Source organism: Lampetra fluviatilis, chromosome 42 (genome assembly GCF_964198595.1).
Source record: "Lampetra fluviatilis chromosome 42, kcLamFluv1.1, whole genome shotgun sequence".
Taxonomy (NCBI): Eukaryota; Metazoa; Chordata; class Hyperoartia; order Petromyzontiformes; family Petromyzontidae; genus Lampetra; species Lampetra fluviatilis.
The window spans coordinates 6,635,932-6,663,621 of record NC_136316.1 but is presented as its reverse complement, the minus strand read 5'-3'; the positions used below and the strand labels follow the sequence as shown (position 1 = coordinate 6,663,621).

At 43.9% G+C, this 27,690-nt stretch overlaps 1 protein-coding gene across 2 annotated transcripts in view; it reads right to left on the bottom strand.

Annotated features, from left to right (window-relative positions):
* Positions 1-27,690, bottom strand: part of NSMAF (neutral sphingomyelinase activation associated factor) — a 63,268-nt gene that overhangs the window by 19,251 nt on the left and 16,327 nt on the right. For both annotated transcript variants that reach the window (XR_013639929.1, XM_078875754.1), the window contains exons 10-25: positions 27,095-27,224; positions 26,023-26,094; positions 24,546-24,654; positions 18,428-18,604; positions 17,284-17,363; positions 15,974-16,067; positions 14,933-14,996; positions 14,124-14,175; positions 13,025-13,145; positions 12,273-12,404; positions 12,086-12,128; positions 10,384-10,559; positions 8,708-8,831; positions 6,264-6,322; positions 837-904; positions 63-130 (exon numbers count right to left, since the gene is read on the bottom strand). Coding sequence is in view for 1 of the 2 variants with exons in the window: in XM_078875754.1 (XP_078731880.1) it covers positions 63-130; positions 837-904; positions 6,264-6,322; positions 8,708-8,831; positions 10,384-10,559; positions 12,086-12,128; positions 12,273-12,404; positions 13,025-13,145; positions 14,124-14,175; positions 14,933-14,996; positions 15,974-16,067; positions 17,284-17,363; positions 18,428-18,604; positions 24,546-24,654; positions 26,023-26,094; positions 27,095-27,224 (1,569 nt within the window). In the remaining variant the exon portion in view is untranslated. The remainder of the gene's footprint in view (positions 1-62; positions 131-836; positions 905-6,263; positions 6,323-8,707; positions 8,832-10,383; positions 10,560-12,085; positions 12,129-12,272; positions 12,405-13,024; positions 13,146-14,123; positions 14,176-14,932; positions 14,997-15,973; positions 16,068-17,283; positions 17,364-18,427; positions 18,605-24,545; positions 24,655-26,022; positions 26,095-27,094; positions 27,225-27,690) is intronic.

Below are 27,690 nucleotides of genomic sequence, written 5' to 3'. Positions count from 1 at the left end.
GAGACTCGAGCTAAATCATAAGCCTCCTACAACTATTACGGCACAGAGCAGCGAGCACTTACACGTTGTTATCCCAGGAGCCACATATAACGGTGGAGTCTCCAGGGAGCACTGTGCATGTAGACAGGGCCTGTAATGAAAAGGTCATGATGAGCAATTACTTTACAAACGCTGAATGCCATTCATCTTAACACACATGTGCATGCATATATTTATATATATATAAAGATGGATATTCCCCCATATAGCCTTAACAGGCCGTTTGGGGCAAGTGCTGTTAGCGAGTAGCACTGATGAAAATAAATAATAAAAATAATAGAAATAAAATATAAAATCACGACGTTTCGGAGGCAACACAAGCTTCCTTCATAAGGTGTAAAAAAGGCACAGCAAAATAACTGTAGTGGGACCACTAGTTATTTTGCCGTGCCTTGTGTTGCCTACGAAACGTCGTGATTTATGATTTTATTTCCATAATTTTTATTAATTACTTTTTTTATTTTTACCTACGTGACTTTACCGAAAAAATCTAAGAGTATGAATCCTTGCAGTCACGAAAGCTTCAAATCTAGAAGCACTGATGAAGGCCGGCACGGCATACGAGGGGGGCGAATGGCCAGCACCACACACGCCCGCCTTTGTCTCCCCAGTGGCGATGTTCACAAACACGCACTGCACATGGAGAGGTCAAAGAAGTAGTTGGACACGGGTAACGTCATTGGCATCCTGGCGTGAAGCCTCAATTTGCAGGCGTGTCAAAACTGTGGTTCGTTTGTTTTTACCGGCTTTAAAAATGGCACACAACGCACAAATTTAAACCGGGGGGGGTCCCTTACCATGAAGGAAAATGCGACGCTACGTTGAAGAGCCATGCAATCTTTGGAAAACATTTTCAAGGTCGAGTCTGCGGAAGAGGACAAAGTAGAAATTAACTTGCATCAACGAGCGACCAAACCAATATCAACTTGTCACTTTTGCCATTAACACTGCTAAGTACATAAAAGCATTTCAGAGGCACTTGGTCAATGCAAGTCTCCATCCCCCCCCCCCCACACACACACAATCATTCATGAGGGTTGTTGGACCATACTTCACCACGCTGGTAAGTGCGCTCTTACTCGATGGGGTAGGAACGCAACAGTTTCACTTGACGTCGCGTGCCGCTGACGTCAGCTGTTGTCAGGATCTAAACTCTGGTCACCTGGTTCAGAGCGCAGTGCGCTAACCGCAGCCGATTTAAACACTCCATCTCCTTGGCGGGCGTGCCCACGGATAAAGCACTACATTAAAACAGCTAATTATACAGGGTGGCCCAAAAGTCAGGACACGCAAGGTAATTATATTCATTTTAAACGTAACATTAGTGCATACACTCTTAAAATGCATTTAGTAAGTTTTTTTTCTCAAGAAAAGGTATAATCTTTCAACATTTATTAACTATGTTTCATCTAAATTCATTCTGGGTTCTTTGTAGAGTTTTGTGAACGACAGATTTGAAGTGACCCCACCAGTAAGAAATAGATAAATGATAATTAATAGATGAAACAGAAACTTAAATAATAAACAATTAAAATGGTTTTCATGCCAGAGTTCAAATAAATTAAATAACCCTGTATTCTGATTTTTAGCCCACCACATTACTGCAGCAGGAAAATATTTAAATCAATAAATTTTTCCTTGCCTAGCTACATTTTGGCCACTGCCCAAACCATCAAGTCCATTATATTTTGTTAAAAACACGATTTGTACAACTCCAACCCATGGGTGTTAGAAGAAGGGGGGGGGGGGGGGGCTTCCCCCTCACCCTACAGCACCAGCCACGTGAAAAACAGAATGGATTAAAATGGGGCACATTCTGCCAATGAGACTTAGAAGTTGAAACGATTCCAGGGTGTTGCTTGCACTAACAAAATGCAACCGAAAAGTTTGCAAAAATAACCTTTTTTTGGGCTCGTGGAGCTAACAGGGATTTTAGTCACTGTCCATTTCAACGACGAGAAGGAACAGGGTGTGCATGTTTTACGTTATAGCACAGCGCGCGTTCATCCCAGCGGCGCACAGCACTTTCGATCTGCAGTTGGACACTGCCGTCAATGCAGCCCCTCATTGCCTTAAGTTGTGTTTTGTGGGTACATGGCAGTGGTTGTGCGATTTACGTGCCAGATATAAATTATGCTTCGGTACATTTTGCGTGCCAGTTGGCTTTCAATTTGTGGCAACGCCACGCACACGCGAGCCCGCATTACATTTCTTTGCAATTAAAGTGTCTATTCTCCAGGGCTTCCATGGGCGTCTCGTGCAACTACCATCTAGTGAAGCACCACATGGCATCAAATTGCAGCATGCCTGGGAGCAGACCGTCTGGTCATTATCAGCAAAGTGAATTACAATTGCTGCTGGGGGTTTTTCCCCCCTTCCTGTCAGGCTGATCAGCTGGGCGTGTGCACCTTCTATTTTACAGAAATGCGAGTCAGCAGTCAGCACTAAATGCCCACATGGTGACGGAAACAAGCAAAAATCAAGGAATGATTTGTAACTGGTTTGTCTTTTGGGTTAGGTTGTCGTGTAAATGTGTGTGTCGTCAACCCCTCTAAAACGTTACATTGCCCAAGTAACACAAGTGTCGGTGTGAATCAAACGTGCCAAACAGATTACTACTTCAGCAGCACTACCGGTGTGTTGGAGAGTAATTTCACATTTAAATAGTGAGATTAATAAAGCTAGCACGTTTGATTCACCCGACACTTTTAGTAATTGTCTGTTGGGTGGTGGAGGGTTGACACCACATTACACAACGACCCAACCCAAAAAGAAAAAACAATTATGAATGATATTGGTTGTGAATGCATGTGTATGAAGTGAAAAACAAACGGTCACTTAAGTTGTGCATTTGGAAACCGTGGTTTCTGTGCACAGGCCCAAAAGGGCCCACGACTAGAGTGGCCAACAACCACCAGCACTCTGGTACAATAGCAAAAAGTGAAAGCATTTCTTGAATTGAGCGAGGTTAGAAGAACTTGGGACAAGGGACGACGACGGGAGGTGATCCGAGTGGGAGGAGCAGTGCGAGGGATGCCGGACAAAGAGAAGCGCTCGGATTGGCAGTAAAGTGAGCGACACATTATGGATACCAGAGGTGGGACAAAGTCATTGTTATGCAAGTCCAAGTCGAGTCGCAAGTCATCAAATTCATGACTCGAGTCTGACTCGAGTCCAAGTCACATGACTCGAGTCCACATCTCATAGGTGGGACAAAGTCATTGTTATGCAAGTCCAAGTCGAGTCGCAAGTCATCAAATTCATGACTCGAGTCTGACTCGAGTCCAAGTCACATGACTCGAGTCCACACCTCTGATGGATACACAGTAGAACCTCGGAGATCGAACGCACCAGAACTCGAACAAAATCGGTGTTCGAACAATATTTCCGAACATTTTTTGCCCCGGAAACCGAACGAAATTCGGAGGTCGAACGGGCAATCGTGACTTGAAAGAACCTTTTGGCGTCATCTGGTCCAACACCATGTGAGACTAGGCTCTAAGAAAAGCCGTCTCGGGTGTGGACCAATCAATTTCAAGGACAGTGCATATCATTATCAGAGTTGTCTTTTTGTTTGCATTTTGACTGCAAGTGTTGTGGTTATTGCAAACATGATCCCTCGTATAAAAAGGTGTCAGTTTTGTTGCCAGATTAAAAAGGGTAAAAACCTATTACTACTTGAGAGAACTTGTATGGCTGAGACACGTATGGCCAGCGTGCATGACGCTTGCCCAAACAAAGGGGACGCCCCTTCCAAACAATAACACCACCACCACCTCCTCCTCCTCACCACCTTCCACTCAAGCCATCAACTCTCCCCTCATTATTAGGTAAAGTGAAGTTCAATGTTCATTTATTTCATATATGTATTCATTTATTCAATTTATTTATTTAGTGTGTTTATTGTTTTTTTTGCATGATTTCATGCATGTAATTATTGTAAACTTCGTGTAAAATGCCTTCAGAGATTTCTTGTGTCTGGAACAAATTAATGTAATTTACATTAATTCTTATGGGCAAAATAAATTGGGTGTTTGAACAAATCAGTGTTCGAATGGCCTTCTGGAACAAAAGAATTAAGTTCGATCTCTGGGGTACCACTGTATGCATATACATTTTTTTTAATACTTCACAGCTGGTTTTCAATAGAATGTACAACTCTTTGCCTCCCCATACCATGTCAGTCATGGGGGTTTTTTGGCCATACTTTAGCATGCTGGTCAGTGTGGCTTGGCGACAAAGGTGGGGGGGGGGGTGCACTGGTTCAGGCATCACTTGCCAAATGATGTCAGCAGTGGCCACAAAATCAAATGAAGGTTGCTGGGTTCACAGCAGTGCATCAACCATTACATACATAAAGGACCCGAATGACCTTTCGTAACCACAGGAGTCAAGCAGACCATACGTCTTCGTTCATATCCATCTCGCCACATAAAATACATCAACATCGTTTTACCCTGGAGGCACCTATTGATCTTGGAAGCCAAGCAGGGTTGAGCCTGGATGATGCTTTGACGTGTGATTACCATTCACAAGGGTATAAAGGCCACGGGGCTACATTATGGAGCAGCAGAAGGGCGTGCAGAAATATCCATTGCTGTACTGTTCTTCCTATGCTCCCTGCCTTCACCAATCTGCACCGACTGGCACGGATAAAGGTCAAATGACCCCCATGACCTACAGAAATTAGCAAAAAAAATTTACCACAGATTTTTAGCTATTTGTCAAATTAACCTGGCCATCACAAATAGTAGCTCAACTATTTTGCTTTACACGTGGATATTTATAGCAGTAGCCAAATATTCTTCACGCATGATGTCGACTAAAATGTGAAGGGAAAACCTGGAGGACGTGGAGAAAAATCCACGCTACCACGGCGAGAGAAACTAAAATTTGAAATATACAGCGTCAGGATCGATCTCCTGTATTTCAGGCGAGGTAGTTAACATCACCACCGCGGCACATGTACAGTATCTAGAATTGAAGCTTTCGTGACTGCAGGAATTACTATACTCAGTTCCTTCGGTAAAGTCACACATGTAGAAATAAAATTTAAATAAATCAAATTAAAATAAATCACGATGTTTTGAACGCAACACAAGCACTCATCAGCAGGTGAAAATGGGGCAAAACACATAGCGAGGGAACACACAAAGGGACATCACACACAGAGCACAGAACGGCAAACTGCACGGAGGCAATTACAGCAAGAAGATGGGAGACGCGAACTCGACAAACCTTAGAAACATAATGCGATGCAAACCAGTCGGCCAACAACACAGTTAGACACTAACCTGGTTGACCACGTATTTCAAAAGACAGCTAAATTGTGTGTCCATCTTCTGGACTGAACATACCAAAGTAAACAGAGGTTAAGGACTCGTGAACAGACACGAGATACATAGAGAGAAGACATACAGGGAAAGAAGTTTCAGGCAGCACAGAGAGACAACCAGAGCAACACCACACCAAGAGACACACACACATGGAGGGGCAAACATCTTTCCCTGTATAGCTTTCGTGACTGCAGAGATTCATCTTCTTGGTTCTTTTGGTAAAGTCACGTAGAAGGGAAATAATAAAATAAAACATAATAAAATAATTCTCACGACGTTTCGGCCATAACGCAAGCAGCCATCCTCAGGGTGAAGAACAGGTCTGTCACCTGAGCACGGCTGCTTTCGTTGTGGCCGAAACGTCATGAGAATTATTTTATTATGTTTTATTTTTATTATTTCCCTTCTACGTGACTTTACGAAAGAACCAAGAAGATGATCTTTTCCTGTGTGTCTTATCTGTGTATGCATCTCTGCTATCTTGTACCTCGTGTCTGTTCATGAGTCCTTGTCCTCTGTTTACGTTGGCATGTTCAGCCCAGAAGATGAACACAAAATTTAGCAGTCTTTTGAAATACGTGGGCAACCAGGTTAGTGTCTAACTGTGTTGTTGGCCGACTGGTTTGCAGCACATTATATTTCTAAGGTTTGTCATCTCCCATCTTCTTGCTGTATTTGCTGTTCTGTGTGTGTAATGTCCCTCTGTTTCCTCGCTATGCGTTTTGCCCCATTTTCACCTGATGATGAGTGCTTGTGTGGAGTTCAAAACGTCATGGATTCATTGTAATTATATTTGTGATTTATTTAAATTTTATTTCATTTCTACATACGTGACTTTACCGAAAGAACCAATGAGCATGTACAGTATCATTACCAACATTGCCGTACCTTGAGATGTGGTGAACACGGCAGAGTCATCGGACGTGGTGCAGATCGCAGACACCGGACTGAGAAATACAGAATCAGAATCTTTATACGGGAAGGAATGCCATGAGCTATAAAGCTCTTTTTCACAGATGTCTAGTATGCGCAGGTCAGAAAATTACAAACACGAAAACAAAACACAGGAGTGCAAAGTATAGAAAATGTTATTCTATATTTGAAGTATTCGTGACTGCAAGGATCCACTCATTGGTTCTTTCGGTAAAGTCACGTAGGTAAAAAAATAAAAATAAATTTAAATTAAATCACGACATTTCGGAAGCAACACAAACTTCTGTCATCAGTTGGGACAACCACAGCAAAAAAACTAAAATCATTAATTTGCCCACTACAGTAATTAATGTAGTTTTTTGCTGTGGTTGTCTCACCTGATGACGGAAGCTTGTGTTGCTTGCTAAACGTCGTGATTTAATTTGATCATTTCTAAAAAAAAAAAAATCACCGACGTGACTTTACCGAAAGAACCAAAGAGTATAGAAAATGTAAACCAATCACTTAAAAAAATATATATATAAAACTAAACGGCACACACACAAAGTCACAAGACAGGGGTTCTATGGGTCCAAGCCTACGAATGTGGGTTCATATGCGAGTCTGTGGTGCCCACCCACGTGTAAATTTATAGGTGTCAAGGTTAATATACGTGTCTCTGGGGTGCATCTGTGGATCTATGCGATTGTCTCCAATATACACACACACACGGTAAATATGTCCACTGTTTCTATACCACGTTTGGAAATGCAGGTCACATTTAGATGCCATATAAATTCACAATGCACCGTAAATTGTCCTGCACTGCAGACCGGCCAAGTTAATCCGTCCAGCATGGCCTCAAGGCAGGTATCAATTAAAACCTCGTCTTCTGGAAATGGCCCCGTCTAACGGCCAAACGCGCAAGGGAAACGTGCAGCATCCTGCCAGCCCCGTAAAGGTCAGCGGTAATTGGATTATTGAGCATTCCTCCGGCCAGAAAAGGCGGGCTTTGCTTTCACCGCATGGGACCAGCAACGGGTGGAGGGGGTGAACGCGACTCGTCAGTGCCACCACGAGGCAGGGGAGGCATTAACAGCGACAGCGGGAAGTATCTTCTTGGTTCTTTCGGCAAAGTCACGTAGAACGGAAATAATAAAAATAAAACATAATAAAATGCAATTCTCACGACGTTTCGGCCACAACGCAAGCAGCCGTCCTCAGGTGAAGAACAGGTCTGTCGGAAAGACAGCGTCTGAATGAACACCACCAAGCTAGCGGGGAGTAGCGGCGTGACGCACGGGGTGGGGGCGTTTGGTACGGTGGGGCAAGCGACCGCAAGTGTCGCGTGAACATTAGATATGCAGAGATAAAATTCCCCATGATACACCTTCCTGGACATCCGTGAAAAATTGCTTTACAGCTCCAGAATAAATAATGATTCCGATAGAAATTCACGACGTGACAATTGCCAGTCGACCGCAACTTCGTAAATTGTATCGTGAAAGTTTATCGTGTTGCCTGTGCTTTGCTGTTCGTCCGCAGTAGGATTAACAGTCACTTAAAAAGTTCTTCTGCAATAGCAGTTCAATCAAAAGGCAAGCCCGAGGTTTATTTTCCATGCACCACAGCTTTGCAACCCACAACGCCGCTCCATAAAAGACGCACACAAACTGCGAGTTGCACAATCACCAATTGAACTGGGTCCACGAACAACAAAAATGATGTCATATAACCTGCACACCGGCAAATACTCCAGAATACATTCATAGCTATTCACGTAGATCTTTAAACAAGTTTTTCATGCATAATGAAAGTACATCGCGCATGCACATTATACATGTCGATTAACCATGAATAACCCAACCGGAGAAGGATATAGGAATACATAAACCCCCCCCCCAACCCTCTGGTCTTCGCACCCGATTGGCTTACAAGTGACGACATCACATTTACCCCCTCCCCCCCCATCTATTTAAGACCGTTCTTTCGGTAAAGTCACGTAGAAGAGAAATAATAAAAATTCAACATAATAAAACAATATAATTTTTTTTTATTTCCCTTCTACGTGAGCGAAAGAACCAAGAAGATGAATCCCTGCAGTCACGAAAGCTTTAAATCGAAACAAAAGGGGGATCTCTCCACAACCCCGACTGTCGCCTGACGATGCTGGTTGTCAGGCGGTGGTGGGTTTAAGAAAAACATTTCTATTTACACGATCAAACCCAAAAAAACTCTTACATTTGGGCATATTTTTTCAAGGTGTAAAGTAAAAAGAAAGAGAGCTTGGACCATCACAATTTGACGATATTTAGGGGGGAAAAAAACTGGACGACGCGAATGTCACGAGCCTCCTAACGCACGACGCATCGCCCGATCGTGGGCAGCCTTCACGGTGCAAGGGAAGGGGAATTCCTCACTCCTTGTGAAACTTGTGCCGTGAAGAGATCTTCATCTCGCCGAGGTTGCTCCAAACGAGTGTTTTGCTGTCCTCCGTCAGGTCTTCAAAGCACGAGTCTTCAGGACTTGCGTCGGTCGCCGGATCTGTGAACAGGTGGCATTTCTGTTATTTTCCAGGGGAGGGGGTTATGGTAGCTTTCTGCCCTGTGATCCAGCAACCCAACGATCTTGATGATGGTGGGGGGGGGGGGGGGGGGGGGGGGTTGATCACAGAGATGGAACCAGAGCGCACACGAACTGGGATTTGACTTAATCTCATCAATTGGACAGTTTTGGGTGTCCTGCCACAGCACCACAATCCCATTTACGCAACCCATTACAAGTATGCAGGGTGTCAATGGTAGCTAGCGCAACTCATTATTAAAAAGGGAGTTAATAAAATCAAGCCACTGCTGAATGAAGGCCTCCTCAGGCTAACGCCACTTCTCATGGACTAAACAATCCACCCACGAGCAGACTTCATCGTTACATCCTTTGGCAGCCATTCTTATTGGTCTAGACCCCCCCCTCCAAACCATAATCCTCGCTCGTGAAATGTCCTCGTCAAGCCCGCTTACTTTTATTAACATTAAAAAAATGTAGGTGACATTTCGGTGTTAATTTAGCAACAATTATTTTCTATTTCAGTCATGATCTTAGTCAATGGCAACCAGAGGACTGTTGGTCAAGTCTTAGGTCTGTGGATTTCGTAAAGCAATGGCTCTGGTCTCGTCGACTTGAAGCAGGAAAAAATTGAGTGCACTCCGTTATTAAATATTGGAGAGATGGGTTATGCAATTTCAACCTCCGCCTCTCAACGCCCCACCCTGTTATCAGCTCAGCCAAGACCCACGTTTGCTCTTCATCGTACCACATTACTAGCCCTAATAACGTTGCCGAATTATTTTTTTATCTGCATCTTCATTTCAGTCGAGCCAAAGTCAGTCACACTTTGGTGGGTAGTTGTTGTCGTCACAATCATCATCGCCACGCTTGAGTAGTCATCCACCTCATACATTAGGTCATTGTTATTAACACGCACACGAATACACACACACAATGTAACTGATATTGGCCAAATATCACCTACAAATTACTCAATTGGGATTACATCACAGCACCAACATCACCCCATTCTGTGCAAACTTGGCATGAGACTTCTGAAAACGAGTCTTGAAACTCGGACACATTTCTGGGTACTCAAGTGTAACAATAACGACTAAATAAAACAAACAAGCACACTTTGAACAGTATATCCCGCGAATAAAATTACCGCTGCTTTTGCCAAGTGCTTACAAAATCACGGAACCGACAAAAAATAACATCTGTAAAATCTACGCATAAAATATCGCGTAAATATACGTTTCATTAAAACCCACCACCACCCGACACAGCCAATTATAATAAGGGCACGTAAACAATACGTGCCAATAAGTTGCTACTTCAAGCACACCGGTGCGTTGGAGAGTAAACCCACAACATTTTACAATTCGAGTAGCGTGATGCTTCGCTGGTGATTACCACCAGCTCCATCCGACGCAAAACCTATATTATGGATAATATTGGTCGAAAGTTTTTCGTTGTTAAACTGGTAAAAATCCAATTTCGATCCACCGACCTCTGCTCTCTTTTTCGGGCTGCGGTGCCGGGGCCGTACCTACGGTGGTCCAGGGCACACCACGGCTGCTGGGAGTGGAGGGCGAGCGGGCCGAGTGGCTGTGGTAGCGCGGAGCGAGACGCTGCGGGTGCGGCGTCTTGAAGAGCTGCAGCGGAGTCTGTCCGAACTCCAGGATCTGGGTCAGCACCGCTATTTTGTCCGTGGCATCGCGAACCCTGGAGAGGAGGCAGGGAGTGGTGTGGTCGGAGGGGGCGCAGTGGGTGGAGATTCCAAGGGAAAAAATAAAAAATCGATAAGCAATTTTAGTGCGGGACGAAGAAAACGGCTATGGGAAAACTGTTACATCTTCATTGAGTGACGCGGGAGATTTTCCCAATGTGTGATTCGGGAACCTCCAAGTGGCAACAACGACGAAACTGAAACTCAACTTTCATTATTACTTGAGCATGTGGCACAACAATCAAGTAATCGGTTTGTTTTTAAATGCTCTGCTTTGTCATGCGTGTAATGTATTGCAGAATCGAAGGTGTGAAAAGGAAGCCAAGTCTTCCTAACCATGCATTACTAAGGCATGTGCGCACACTGAATAATAAAACGGGCATTTGTGCGTGCGTGCGTACATTTCATTCTAAATTCAAATAATTAAAGTTGTAGGAAATTAAAACGGCAAAGATTGTGAATTGACCGACAGGGTCAATATTAGCAACAGTTAATGGAATTCTATAGTCTGTCCTTTAAAAACGAGAAAATAGATACTACACCTACGACTGAAAACGTGGGGAAGATGCATGCTTGGAATTACGCTGAAAAAAAAAAAAACGAACACTTGGATCGGTGAACAAAACGCGAATTATAGACACTGCATTGACCGTTAATAATAGCGAGCATCGGCAAGACACGATGCGGCAAGGGATGGTGGACGACACGACACAATAGCTAAACGGACACACAATGACGCCGACAACCACCGTGGAGATCCTCGCATGCATGAGAAAAATGGAGAATTGCGTCGCAAGTCGGCGGAGGACAGACGGCGCCGACATCGGGAGGGGGCCTTAATCCAGCCGCGGCTCGACTTTGGCCGCAAATTATTTTGACGACAATGTCTAGTTCAAGCACAAAAGCTGTCCAATTTGAGGAATGTGACAGCATTAAAGTGTGCATGCCGATGCAGAGGCAGCATGCACAAGGACTATGCTTAAAAATAGAGAGCGGTGCCCAATATGGTCAGTTTAATATTTATTACCCAATTACGTTACGCCAATGCAATGCCATAGGTATTCACCGTGTGTGAAGTTTGAGAGCCAGGCGGCATTTTATTGTTCATGTGCTCCGTAAGATTTACTGTCAAATTCCAAAGAAAAGCACCAATTGATTGAAATTAACTTTACTAGCGCACACACACCTGCCACTAACACACAAGGAGAGCCCGAGTCAAAACACTTGGTTCTTACGATGCACTCGGTTTGCATGAAGGGACATTACATTCGAGCGCCGATATTTATGAATGTAGAACTTTTTTCGCACCGTAACATTGCCAACCGCTCCAAAAATCGGAGATGCTTCGGAAGGACAAGCTAAAAACGGCTACGAATGTTAAGATTTTCCTTCAATCCAATCCAGATTTACACATTCCGTTCGGCCAGCGACGGATACATAAAGCGCGTCTAGATCGGTAGCCGAGATTAAACCTCCCTCGGAAGAATTTGACGCAAGTAAAAAAAAGAGAAAGAGCAAGTACCCTTCGATGTTGATTCCTCCTTCATAAGTCAGTGGATGGAAGACTGCAATGAGAAAACACAGGAAGGCATTACCAGGCTACAACCTGTGGCACTCGCGGGTTATGTCCACTTCCGTCCGACCGATGCGGTGTTGCAACTGCCGCGCGTGGGGGGGGGGGAGAAGAGAGAGACCGCCTCTTCGCTCACGGTTGTGCGCCGCGATGGCCTCACTGCCCTGCTGCTTGTAACCGAACACGAGGTCGATCCACTGGTGCAAGTGCTCAGAGACATGGGCGCTCTCCAGAGCCTCACGCTGCTTTGCCAGGAAGTCCGCCGCATCTGCGTCGTTGCATGGGTGGGGGGGGGGGGAAGGAACGAAGGGTTGAGTCTTGCAATCCCGACACGATGCGCAAATGTAAATGATTGTAATTGAACGTGTGGTTCACAATTGTTGACAAAAAAAATTTGCATTCGTCAATAACAGTGGCCTTAAAAAATGTAAATGTACATTTATAGTTCAGACAATGGCTATTCTTCATAGCACAGAAGCCAGAGAGAGTTAATGGGTCACCTATTACACTCTTTAAGCCAGTGAATTGACAAAATAACATCTTCTTACACTCATGAAAAAATATGCGCCGAATACACTCGGGAGGGCAGAAGGCAGGGCAGCAACGGCGAATGGACACGAGGCGTACGACAAACGCAATCCGTCAGATGAAGGAAGATGGCTATATTTGCGGGCACGAGTGAAGCTGCGCAGGAAGTCGAGGGGAAAACAAAGACGGACGTGGCGGTACAACGGCGTCAAGGACGGGGGACAGTTCAACGCGACAAACACAACGGGAGCTTGCGTCGAGAGGAAGCGCGGGAGCATACGTTGACCTCCAACCTCTAAACTTGGAGCGTACAACAGCCGACAAAACCGAAATGGGGCGAGGAGGCAGCTCGCATTTCACCTTTAGCCCAAGGAGGCAGCTCCACATTGTTGCTCCTTTGTCCCCCCTGTCGCACGCCGAGGTCCAGGTTGTGGACATTCCTCAGGAAACTTGTGTCAGTCCCGTAGAATTCGGGAATCAGCTGGAAGGACAGGCAGAGGGATGCAATTGTCGGCGGGCGACAACCTCGATGGGAATCAAGAACTTCGGGGGGGGGGGGGGGGGGGGGGCAGGAAAGCACGCTCGAGCGCCGCTTTTTACTTTCGATATCCAGCCAGAGATAAAAAAAAAAAAAAAATCGGAAGTGCGCTTCCCGGCCAGAGCTAAACATCAAGTGGCAAGCGATGCCATAAATGGCCCGAGGTGCCCCATTCATTTAGTAAACCTGCATGGACCTAATGCTAGATTCGAAGCTTGTGAGCTTTTTTTGATACAGCAATCGTGCTGTGACGGTTCCACCTGAAGACGGAAGCTTGTGTTGCCTCCGAAACGTCGTGATTTTTATTTATTTATTTTACTTTTATTAATTTTAAATTTTATTTTTTACCTACGTGACTGCATGGACCTGCCGTGGTGAAGTATGATCGAGCAATACCCCATGACTGACATGGCATGAGAAGAGACCTCCCATCATTGATATTAATTATTGTGCATTAATTTGTTTCAAATATTTAATGAAGGGCTTGCAAGAACATGAAAATGCAGCTTTGACTTTCATACGGCAGAGAAATAATTACAACGAATGCTAATGGAGTAAGAGATTGGCATCACTAGCTTGACCCTACCCTCTCTGGCCTGTCACTGTGCAAGACGAGCCAATGTCCTTTGATAAACAATTCAACCTGCAATTGGCTTGGCATTATTCATTTCACTTCTGGTTGTGGCTCATCGCAAAAAGGGGCACGGTAAACATTGGAAGGCAAAGTGAATTACAACTTAAAAGTTCCAATAATCCCTGGGGTACCAATCCCAGTCCAGTTTCTCACACCTACACGAAAAAAGAACACTTCATGATATTAATTTAAAGGAGGATTGCCAAAACATGAAAGAGCTCAAGCAGTTAGGAGTGAAAGGCATGGCAATTGGGGGTGAGAGTAAAGTGAAAATATGCATTGTTTACCTCTTTGAAGTCTGTGACACCTTCCAAGCAGTTTCTCCAAGTGTCTGCAATGCTAAAATATTTCAATTTCACAAGCGTGCTGGGTATGAGTCAGCGTTCCACCAAGTGGCAGGCCATTTTTTTAAAAAACATTTTTCTTTAAAAAATATATTGCGGAACTTACCTAGCGAGCAAGTTGTGTAATTAATTACACAGTATAAAAAGTGAGTACATTATAATGGAATGCAGAGCAGAACTGAGATTAATGATTCTCTCTTCCGCCACCCCCCCCCCATTCTTGCTCAGCTATTCCATGAACGGTCACAACTACATTTAAGAATCATTCAACAATGGTGCTGATCATAGTGGCCCCTGGTGGCTGGAGTCGCCATATGAACCCGTTACAAATCAGTATTACACATTGCACATCCCTTTTGTCAAGCCACTGGCCAAATAATAGCCTCACCTCCCAGTGCGGCTCACGGTTAGGGGCCAGGGGGGGCGGCAATTTGACCATACTACACTACATTGGCAAATGTGGACTGATGAAGGTGGGGTGCACATCTTTTGGGAGGAATGGTAGTACAGTGCAACGTTGTCCTCCGCTGTACAACAGCATAGAAGCACGGCCCCACTCTCCGCTGCGTACGACTTGAAATTTGAAATGTTTGCACAAACGTGAATCCATTCTATTAAAAAAGGCTTTAGTGTACTCTATCCACATGGAGTAGACTTCTATGGGTCTATCAATTAGATTTAGAATCAAACATCGATTGAGAGCGATTAATGAAAAAAAAGCAGAAAGAACGTTTGTGCGGGAGGCATCTCACCTGTTAAACATGCGGTCTGCGTGGTCAAACTTTCCGTTCTGTAGACACAGCATGTGTTCCGGCGCTGCAGGGAAAATGTTTTAATTCAAAGTGAATATATGAAACAGATTCGCACGCAGGCACAAAGACAGGGCGACTACTGCAGGGATGAACCGGCGAGATGAGATTGTGCATAACGAGATGGAGCCGTATCATTTCAGGATGAGAAATTGTCACGTGTATATCCATTACAAGGAGAAGCTTTATTTAAACTAGAGGAGGAATCCGATGAGCTATGAAGCTTATTTTCACAGAAGTCCAGTCAGGGCAGGTCAGTGAGTTACAACAACAATGCAAACAAAAAATTGCAGCGTGAAAAGGAGTAAGCAAGTCACTAAATATAAATAACGAAAGTATGGAAGTGCGATTTAAAAAAAAAAAAAATTCTAGCTCCAAGTGGATTATCACGTGGAAATTTATAGCAGCCAAATACTCTAAAAACATGTTTCTAAATGTGGAGAGACAAACCGGAGGACCCGGGAGAAAAATTTCACGTGACCACGGGGCGAGATACACACGCAAACTCCAACTATACAGGCGTTCATGTCAAGATCAAACCCACGACCTCCTCCATATCAGGCGAGGTAGTTAACATCGCCACCACATGCAACGTAGCCACCACCGCCTGGCGATGTAACGTGTACTGCTAAAATAACATCTCAGGGATGGGTTAATAAACGAGCAATTGGTTTGTCCAAAAAATGTCCTCCCCCACTTCCGAACGAGAGCTCGAGTGGGAATGCGTTGGAGCCTGGAGTTTCCTGTGCACAGCTCCGAATCTAGTTCACCAACAATGCATGAACCCCCACCGTTCCATATAACATAACCCCAGATTAAGAATAAATAAAAGGAACATTCTGGAATAACTATAGGCGGTATGGGTAGTAGGGGAACGTTTATTGAAATAAATTTTGTTTACTGGACAGCATGATCCTGTCGCTGCACGGGAAAAACAAAAAAATGAAATTTAAAAACCAAACACCGACCGACTGCGTTACTCACCCACACGTACAAGGTAGAAGAGAACATAGCCCGGGGATGAGTAGTGGCTGCCGTACAAAAACTTTGGCTCCATGGGCATATCGCGGAATCGTTCCTGCAATGTCAACCAAAAATTATAAATCGATAAAAACACATTTATTTATCGCGCTAATGAGCAGCTGAGCAAGAATTCACAATTCCCCGACCTCCGAGCAATTACAATAATCCTGCAATGTCACGTTGTACGATGCGATGTCACGGACCACCGGGTAAGTTGTGATGTCATGCAGTGTAAGTTGTGATGTCATTGTTCGCAGCGTCGTCAGTCATGTCAGCGGAAGCTGCAATGTCAGGCACGGCAAAGCACACGCTATGAAGTCACGGCGTAGAGAAAGCTGTGATCTCACTGTGCAGTGTACACTGCGACATTAGAGCACACGGTGTAAGGTGTGATGTTATTGCACTCAGAACGATTGGCTATGTACGGCGCGACAAAAGGCAAACCTACATACAATGCTATTCGTGACAACCCTACTTAATAGCAATTATGGGACTTGCGGATGAAGTGGTAGAAGAACCCACATACCTATTCTTGGAATAGGAATTCCTGCAGTCACGAAAAGTTTATCAAGATTTAACCCACATACCATGTAGATTTAAACCCCTGTGGTTGCCATATGTATGTTTGTACTATCAGTCTCATTTGTGGTCTCATGAATGCAATCTGTACTGCTCATCTCATTTGCAGTGTATTATCTCTCCAGTATGTTGTGGCTATATCGTCTTGGGTTGGTCTCAACATCAGGCTACAGACATTTTCACAAAATCGTTATTAGTAAAAATAAAATTACACACACACATTCTGACCAGGTACAATTTTATACAGAAACCATATTGCCAAGACATGGTGTCAATACGTAAATTTAATACTACAACATTTGTATTCATATATAACGACGAAACATTTGAGATTTGCATCTCGCATGTAAAAAAGTGAATTCACACAATAGCAATATTTAGTATTTGGTAAAATAGTAAAGTTTCCAATGGAGGAGGCAGTGGAGAAGCAGTTAACATGTTGTACCACAAACCCCTGGCAAGTTTGATTCCTGGCCACGGATAACATCATCAGTAGCGCAAGATCTGAACCAGTCTCAGAGCCTGTATCCCCTTCATCAACCAGCAGTGATCATCATGGTGACGTATGGCCAAATAATCCCCGTTATCAACATGGCATGGCCTCGCCTTTACCCAGCAACCGATTGACAAAAAGGGATGCACATTATTATGCACAAATGATGATCGACAAAACGGGAGCGATAGAAACTTACCAGCAATCTCTCCAGCCGTTCTAGATTCAGGGCACCAATGGGCTTGCTCAAGTCTCTGTAAAACTCCGGATTGTTCAAGTCTGGAACATTCACACAGCAGGAAAAAGTATTCATTATAATCTGCACTGTGGTCCTATGGTTAGCGCTGTTGGAGTGACAATTAAACTAAACTAATTTGCCCTGCAGCCTTCTGGTTCTCAACATGAACAATCAAAGTAATTAGGATGGCTCCAATTAGTCTTACGATACTTGTGTTTAAAAATCAGGAAGGTTCTCCGTTTGGTGAAGTTGTCAAATCATCAACGAGCGCTTTGCACGAGGTCATCATCAACCCTGCCGAATTAATGCCTCCCACAACTCAAATCTTTACAGACTTGAAGTGTCTTTCGCTCTCAAATATCCGCATCTCTGCACAATCCAACGCCGCACTGCAAGGCCAGGTTGTGTTTACACGTCTCTTCAATTCCCAGCTCCTAGTGCACCTTGTGAGCTGCACTTGTTTTTCCCAAATGCCATTTTAGAGATGACAATCCCAGTACTGGTCACCTACAAAGCATCTTATCATACATTTCATTCAAGCCTTAACCAAAACGCTGTACTATAGTACATGGTTGGCGAGATGAAACGAGATGAGTGGACGGGATGTGTGTGTAAAATGAGGTGGTGGTGACGATGCGTGGAATAAATCAAGAGGGAAATGAGATGAGTGGAGTTGGGGGACAGGAAAGGCGGCGTCAGTACGAGTGGGGAGGACAACAAGGGGAGAAGGAAGGGTGGAAAATAGAAAAGCCATAATATTAGGTTTTTTGGGTTAGATTGTGTGAATATAAAAGTGTCGTTAAAGCTGGCCACCACCCGACACAGCCAACTAGTAAGGTTTGTCATGTAAACAGAACGTGTCATTTCGTTACTAGTACAGCACACCAGTGTGTTGAAGAGCAAATCCATTTATTTGCATGTACATCAGCCATACGAAAGATGACTTACACTACCATTAATTACAATTAATCTATAATATAATTTTTACCCCAAATTCGTGATGATGCATGGAATGGTAAAGGCATCACACATTCCACACCTGTGGGTAGGGGGAAAAAAAAGATCAAATCGCCCTTCCAACGGCGAGCGACATCGACGGCCTTACCCAGTTCCTGGCTGCTATATTCGTTGAGGACCCATGGGAAGACGGGGTATTGGGACAGGTCGTTGCAGCTGCGGTCGGCAAGGTTGTTGAGGTGCAGCAGGTAGTCGTAGTTGGAGATGAGGCCTCTCTGCCACTGCATCATGAAGCTCTCTGCTGTGTGCTCCACTATGTGGTTGTCTGAAAAGAAAAAGGGGGAGGGGGGGGGAAAAGATGTACTTAAAAACGACAGCGCCATTCAGCACCACTGCGAGGAGGTTGCCGGGTGGGTGAGGTCGAAGCACCAGGCTACCGGCACTGCTCAGTGCCCTGCGTTCGACGCCAGGCTTCTGACCGAGATTTAAATGGGGTTCTCAAGAGAGCGAGTTGATGGTCTCAGCCCAGCCACCACTACTGAAAACAAAATGGGAAATACGAGCTAAAAAGTAGGGGCTGTGCGACCTAAATCACCAGCAAATAAAACTGAACTATTTGTATTTTAGTCGGGAAGGCCCATTGAGATATATAGCTCTTTTTCAGAAGCGACCTGGCCACAAATTATAGCTCAACGAAGTTGGTTTATCATCACGTTGAAATGTATAGCAGCCAAATAATTCTAGATTTGAAGCTTTCGTGACTGCAATGATTCATATTCTTAGGTTTTTTCGGTAAAGTCACGTAGGTAAAAACATTAAAAAAGTAAAATAAAATAAAAAAGAAATTTTATTTTCCGAGACCAAGGTTCTCTGCAAACCTCCTGGCTACCATCAAAGGTTTGTACACGAAGCCATACAAATAAACAAACACAGACATAATTTCAACTGTGATGACGGTTGCAAACTGAGTAATCATTGGAAAGATGTGATTAACCATGCAAAAAAGATTTAACTACACTTATTTGCCAATCTTATTTGACAGACAACCATTACAGTTTTACCATGTTTAGTGGTGGTCTCCTTGTCCCAGGTCGCGTCACAAACCGCACTTCTCCATAACAAAGGCTCAACCTTTGTTATGCAGTCTATTCTTAGTCTTAAGCCTCACTTTACCATATTAATAAAACAGTCCCTCCAGAAAAACGCGGAGTTTTTTGGTGATTGTTGCGGGCAAAAATCGTTGATTATGCGGCACGTTTTCTTAAAAAATGCGATGGAATATGCGGGATATTTATGCAATTTTATGCGATTAAATTGCGGGAACTTGCAAAAATTGCGGGAACTTGCAAAAACTGCGGTTTGATGAAAAAGAGAAAAAAAAGTGATTCCCCCAACACCCTATTCACTAGGCTACTACTTTAATGTAAAGAGTCATTTCTTATTACTTCCTATGATAAGTAAGCATACTACATCACAGAAAGTGCTGGGAATATTTAAGTTCTCATCTTGTTTTATTTCAGACCTTGACAAACAGATGGCTCAAACTTACAAAACATTGAGTCGAACAAGTTCTGTAGCTTTACAAAATGAATATGCTACAACTTCTGTAAAAATGAATAAATAAAATATAAAAAAATAAAATGTGTGCTTCCTGTTTTACAGAGGTAGCTATGCAAAATAATTTGCCCCCACTGTCATGTAACACTGGGGTACTGCTTTGCGCGGTCTTTTGCGCTTATGTTTGTTGGCAAATGAGAAAGATTTGCGGGCTTCATCATGGTTTCATTGGCATCGCGGGGTTTGCAGCTTTTCAATGATGTCGCGTAATGAGTGACGTCACTTTATAACGTTCCCATGGCAACAGGGGAAATGGCTGCGCTTGTGTGAAGTAAATGCAACATTTTTCAACTTTCTGTTAAGATATATGTGACTTTTTGCAACGAAAATGCAGGGATTATGAAATCATGCAAGCCCGCATATTTTGCGCGCGGAAATCTGCAATTTATGCGGCGAAAGTGCGGCGTATTTGAAAAAACGCGCCAAAGTCCGCATAAATATGCGGACTTTGGCTGATTTTGCGTGAAATCTTGCGATCGCATAATCGCGTTTTTCTGGAGGGACTGATAAAAAGTATGCGGCCCTTGCCCCACCACCTTCTCCAACCATTATATAAACGGAGTGGTAGCTCCTGCAATCTCTCATTTACTTGATACAGCTGTCGTGGCTGTGACGGTACCACCTGAAGACGGAAGCTTGTGTTGCCTCCGAAACGTCGTGATTTTTATTTTATTTTACTTTTTTAATGTTTTTACCTACATGACTTTACCGAAAAAACACCTAAGAATATAGCAGCCAAATACTCTAAACGGTTGTTCATTTTAAACATTAAGGGAAAACGGAGAACCCGGGAGAAAAAAAAATCCACGTGAACATGGGGCAAACATGCAAACTCCAAATATACAGCAGGCTTCAGGGTTGGGATCGAACCCACGACCTTCCTGCATACCAGGCGAGGTAGTTAACATCGCGACCACGGCACCCATTCCAAATCATTTCATTCTTGTCATGTCGCAGAAGCAAAGCTGGACTCGAGCCAGGATAGTGCTTGAAAGGGCGACTAGAATATGGGAAAAACATAAAGGGAGGCATCAGACCTATGCGCAGAAGTCTTTTCAGCAAAGGGCAGTGTGGCAAAAAAAAAAAAAAAATTCAATTAACGTTTCCCTCGTACCCATGTTACCTATAGTTATTCAAACATATCCCTTGTTTATTCATTACCTGGGGGTAATATAAATTGAATGTGGGAGAGTGGAGGGTTAGGAGCTTCCCAGAGAAAAATCCAGGCCAAAACGCATTCACACTCAGAATATTTATACTGGAGGAAGCCGATGGGAGGTATAAAAAAGTATTTTTCATGGATTAATACTTAGTTTTTTCGGTAAAGTCACGTAGGTAAAAAATGAAATTAAAATTAATAAAAGTAATAATAGAAATAAAATATTAATTATTACTTTTAAGAGTATGAATCCTTGCAGTCACGAAAGCTTCAAATCTAGAATTTTTCATGGATGTCCAGTAAAAGCTAATGATTCTGGTAGCAAGGTGTCACTCACAAATGGGGGCCAAAATACGTCAGAAAATCCAGGGCTTGTTTCTCAACCCATAACCAAGAAGCTGCAAGCAGTACACTCTACATAACGTGCTCCCAAACCTCATTCATCAGCACGGTAACAGTTAAATAAAAAAACGCACAAAACACACCGCACGAGGACGCGATCATCCAGCAGTGGATTAACAAAACGGCTGTATGTGTACAAGCTAAAAGTGCAACGTTGAATCGGTACCAATACCGGTTTGGGCTATAAACCCAGTGCCGCCTGTTCGCCTAAAATCACACCACCCTTTCTGGATCACAGCAGCCTCACTCAACGCCACAATTAAAAAAAATGAAGGCGAAAGATTGAAAAGTCTCGACTGCGACCGACGTATAAAATAAACATCTCGTACAGCGACCTTACCGGTTGAAGCTCCCGGTTTCAACCTTCCACGCCGCCAAATGGTCAACCATCAACCGAATCAGGAAAGGAGACTGCCGATGCGGCCGCCCGATGCACAAATGGCGCATCGAAGATTCTGCAGCCTGAGAGTGCGGCGAAGGGATCCCAAAGCATCGACCGCCACATCGTAAATACTCCGCTGCTGCCGCCTTCACTCCTTTAAGAGGAGGAAGGGACGAGATCCACTCTGGATCTGAACAGACAATTGAGGATAACAAATCTAAAATTAGATCTTGAAATTTGCTGCTATTAATTCATACGAAAGGTACCAATGGTGCCCATAACTGGAGGAATGCGAGCACGCGTCCCAATTTATTTACAGATTTAGATAAAGAATTATAGCAGCATTTTATACATATTTTTGCCACGACAAGACCATTGGAAATATTCCATAAGAGCCTTGCAATAATCCACTCTAGATTATATTAAAAAAAAATGCTGACCAACTTCTTGGCATCAGAAGAAGAGAGACCAGAGCTTAGTAATTTTACAGAGGTCACCACCCCACTGTGTGCATTGGTCATCGCATTTCACTATAAAATATATGGAACTTCACAGCTACAAGTCACCACATTGCTTCATTCTTGACACAAGTGGATCCACAATTGAAACACTTCATTATCAAAGTGGTTAAAAATGGCATAAATCCAGCACAAACCCAAACCGTTCCAACAAAATCACGTGGAAACGATTTTCATGGCCAACTACAAGCAGCACTTGCCACTGGGAACAAAAACAAATGCTGGTCTAGGCTTACACATTATTAATAAAATAACTCTCTCGCGCTTAGTGTCTGGAATAAATTCCAAAGCTTTAAGCAAGCAAATTCCTGAATCGTGGTGAAATTATTAAAACACCGAGACCTCCTTTACCAGTGGCAAAATATAGTAATAGGTTTTTACCCTTTCAACTGGTATAAAAACTGACACCTTTATACAAGGCATCATGTTTGCAATAACCACAACACAAGCAGTCAAAATGCAAACAAAAATAAACAACTCTGATGATGATAATGATATGCACTATCCTTGAAGTTGATTGGTCCACACCCGAGACAGCTTTTCTTAGAGCCTAGTCTCCATTGGTGTTGGACCAGATGACGCCAACTTCAAGGACAGTGCATATCATTATCATCAGAGTTGTTTCTTTTTGTTTGCATTTTGACTGCTTGTGTTGTGGTTATTGCAAACATGATGCCTTGTATAAAAGGTGTCAGTTTTTGTACCAGTTGAAAGGGTAAAAACCTATTACTACTGAAAATAAAATACTTTGCTGTACCTACAAACTAAGAACACGACTCTGCAGCAGACCCATAAGTGCCAAGGCAGACTTCATGCGATGCAATATCAATATTACGCACCCATGTGCAGGTAACCAGTGAAGGCCACCACCACATCAACAAGCGTAGAGATGACACGTGAACTATCGAGCCGAGCAAAGGCTGTGTGCAATGAGGAAGCAACGTGACAATAAACGTATTCCAGCCAACCTTTATACTGCAGGTTATACAATTACAACTCGAAAATTGTTTAGTTGGGGAAACGCTTTACATTCTAATTCATCCAAGTGGAACTGAAAGCGATATTTGGCATTAGTTGGCACAGAACAGGGAAGTTGTGCCAATAATTCAGAATACAAATTAACAAATAAAGTGGTTTCCGCTTCAACATGTGTCGAGCCGTGATCATCTGCAGTGTAAATTCCATATTCTTATGGCAAGGGCCAGTCTACCCATTTGAAAAAAAAACTTGAGTTAATGCGACATTATATATAGGCGGCAAGAAAATTTTATCGAGTTGACCAACCTCGACCTGGATTTAAACTCTTGATTATTTTGATTGGGAGCTGCTCGCTCGGACCATGCCCGGCTGCCCACGATTTGGCATGAGTATTGCCTTCCTTATCTTTCCATTCGTACCATACCAGGTGTGTGAATTATAAAGAATGGCCATAAATACAATCTAGATTGTCAAAGATGAATGAAAAAAAAATAAAAAACTTAGACCAAGTGAAACCGGGATTCAAACTCAGCATGTCAGCGGTCCCGGATCGTGTTCACACAGTATTAGTCCACTAGGTTGCCAGCCACTTAAACCTTTCTCGTCCTGAAACGTCTGCAAGTTGCAGGGTGGGGTCCCATTCACCTCTGAATCTCAGAACGCTCAAGCAGCGCGGCGTTACATTTTATTTAGAGGCAAGCGTAGCGACATGATCACCACTCTATGATAGTTGGCGTTAACCTGTACCACACGCCTTCCGCACGGCCTTGTGGGAGCCTCGGTACCGATAAAGTTTGATGTACACGTACGTCATCGGAAAGGGTACACACGTTCCTTCGGAGTGGGCAGGTAGGAACTTGGTTGGACAGCGCATTCGTGCGATCCGTGTCACGCGGCGCAAGCTGTGTGGGGCGGCGCGTCACGTGGTGCAGAGCCCGCCCGAAGCGCTCTATGAAATACAACTCGAGGGCGTGGCTATGCACGACAGACAGACAATCCCTAGTGAGCAGTGTGGAACTATTGTTCCTTCCTGTATAAGTTAGTTCTTTATCAATCCACTGCCGAAATGTAGATTCCTCCCACACTGTCACTCATTGGGGGGGGGGGTGGCCATACCTGCCTGTGGGGTGGTCAGTGTCGGTCAGTAAAGGGGCCTGGTTGATGGTGCAATTAACGACATCTAAAATGTGCTCACCGTTCAACAACTTACCAAGCTGGGAAGCGATGTAAAAGTAGACTTCATCCCGGTCTTTGCTGTGGTAGAACTTTAAGTAGATGTCGGAGCAAAAATCCTTCTCCGTGCAAAACACCTCGAGTCCCTGCGGGCCCAATGAGAGAATAGGTAAAAATGCGTAGGCTTCAGACAACGAAAGTCACACAATGTCATTAACGAAAAGCACATTCAATCCATAACTCCGAATGTCTATTAGGCAAATGTAATATCTGCTGGGCAATTGTGGAAATCCTGAACACGGCTGGCAATGCTCAGAGCCGACGCAAGTTGAGCATGGCTTTTTGAGCCAAACTCATCTGAGACGGCGCAAAATTTGAGTCAAGCCGCAACTAAAAAAAAAAAAAACACACAATGCATGCACTATTATGATTCGGTAAGCAGTTAAATATTTTGTACACGTACGGCACTTTGTCAATCCACTGCCACGTGACAGGGAAATTAAAAACTTCAACATTCTCAAAAGCTGGTATGTGATGGGTTTTTTTAAATGGGGCCAATCATTGAGCCGAAACCATCAACTCACCAAATGGTTTAATAAACAGGCAGTTGAAACCCAGCATATCAAATGGTGCCAGCTCAACACTCGGATCCTCAAGCCCATCTCTCCATTTCTCATCTTTAACACTGCACGGCAGAGGTCACAATCGGGTACCCGATACCCGGCCGGGTACCCGTTTGCGACCCTGGTGTGGCCGGGCACAGGTAGGCTGTGAGTCACTGGTGAGTCTCCGTTTGTCACTCATTTCCCAACGTCTTGTCTCTTCTCACAATTCACGTTCCTAGAATCAATCCACCCGCGCCTGCAACATGGCTTCATCCCAGAGGTCGCAATCGGGTACCCGTACCCTACCCGATACCCGGCCGGGTACGGGTAGCCGGGTATCGGGTAGGGTACCCGTTTGCGACCCTGGTGCGGCCGGGTAAGGAATCAAAATCCGTTTGCGACCTCTGCTGCATGGTGATATTACCATAAAGCAAGATCAAGGTTGAACTCTTGAGCAAATCTCAACGTTAAAACGAATTCACCAGCTGAACGGAACAACCTCAAGGACAAATTGTGCGCCTTTGCCTGGTGGGCTCATGCAAACAAAACATTCAAATATCCTAAGCGGGGGAAATAAGCGAAGGACACCATTATTTTTCCTGCCAATCAGACCTCACCCGGCTCGTCTGCTGTTGGACGAAGTCTGCAGGGTAGCAGCCTATTGATCGAAACGAGTCCAATTACCTCCATGGCTTGTTTTACCCAAGGTGCTGACGCGTCTCAATTTTCAAAAGTAACCTTTAAAAAAAAGTTCACGTCATTCCATTTTTACTGCAACAATAACATCGTTGGCAGCCAGCGCTGTTGGCTGAATGCACAATAAGCAGCGAAGGTTTACGATCTTAAAGAAAAAAAAAAAGGAGCTAATCGCTAAGTTGTTTTCTCAGCGGTAGAAAAATCTATGCTTACCACAGGCCTCAACCCGTGTCGCCGCTTGAAGATTCTCCGTATTTCCTTGAGTTTAATCTTCAAGACAGGGTCCTGCGGGTATAAGGCACACCAGCGAGAGTTGTGCGATTTAATACAAAGCAACGTCAAAGGTGGCGGGGGGTGCAGTGGTAATGAGAGTGGTTAGCGCGTTCCATTACAAACCCGGTAACATTTTTTTTACAAGACTGTGAATTCATCTTTAACCGAGATGTAATGTTGAACTTCTTTCGCACTGTACATAGCCAACCATGCCAAATCGGAGGTGCGGGGAAGAACAAACTAAAACACAAAGAGCAGCACTAAAGAATTTCGTTTTCAATCTAGACGAGTGCACAGCTTCAGTGGTTCCCTAATATCGGAAGGGCATTCCACGTGGACACAGAAGCACATTGAAACGCACCATGTGGTTAGCGTCTTCATTTGACGGTTCGCCAAAAGCCGCTGCGAGGATGACGTACCCATGGCATTCAGATCTCACGTGAAAAAAATTAACCCGTAAAAACAAAGTTTTTCACTATAAATCCTTTGTATGCGTGGCATCGGTTTTATTTTAGTATTCATTTCTGTTTTTCTTGAGTAGGAGTTTCATTTTTATCACATTGGTATTTTAAATTAAATATAAGGAAAGTCGTATATAAGGATTATAAGGTTCAGTTTTTGTATGATTGTTTATATTGTACATTTTTGTTGTTTTCTTTAATAATTTTCTGCGTTTAGGAAAATATATGATTGTGTTAGTGAAATTTTTTTTCTTCCTAAAAAGTGGAAAATTTTGGAATTTTTTTTCACGAAAATAAATTGTCACGCACAACGAGTCTGTGTGCAAAATGTCAGCTCGATTGGATCACGGGAAGTGGGTTAAAAAACCACCGTAAGATTTGCACGGTCGTAAGCGCACAAGCAAGCAAGCGAACTTAATATAAAGGATTTAAAAATGGGGTGTTGGTAATGTTGGCAGCTTCTTAACCAAGACTCTGGCAGCATGACCACGTAAACCTACGCAGCCGTATCATCACGAGCCAGCCAGTGAGAGCGAACCCGCGGGTCTCACCGGGAAGGAGTTGAGTGGCTGAAAGAAGAGGTGGTACTCCGTCACACACACGTGCCCGGGGTTTGTGACCAGCGCCGTCACCATCTCAGCCGCCCTCTCCACGCACGCCGTCTCGTCCGCAAAGTCCAGCCTCCAGAGCACAGAACAAAAAGGGCAACCGCCAAGATAAGACAAAGATCGCCTGTATAGCCTTAACAGACTTTTGGGGGAAAGTGCTGTTAGCGAGCACCTATGAAGGCCGGCACGGTACACGAGGTCGTGGGTGGACAGCACCATGCCTGGCTGCCTTCGTCTCCCGAGTGGCAATGTTTAAACATCACACCAGGTACTCATTTCAGGCCGAGTCGACCTAGGGAAGTAGGTAGGTCCAGTTCAGATAATTGTCATTGTTAGCTGTAAGTGTGCCAAATGCTACACCACCATCCCCATACAAACGGCCAAGACGCACACAAAACACGTGTGTTAGTCAGTGACATGGGTCTAAAACTGAGATAGGGGAAGGGATATGAGTTGTGGTGAAAATATGAAACGCTTAAATTATTAAATATATTTTTTTACAATTTAATTCAAAATCGGTCAGAGTCTTATGATGGCGG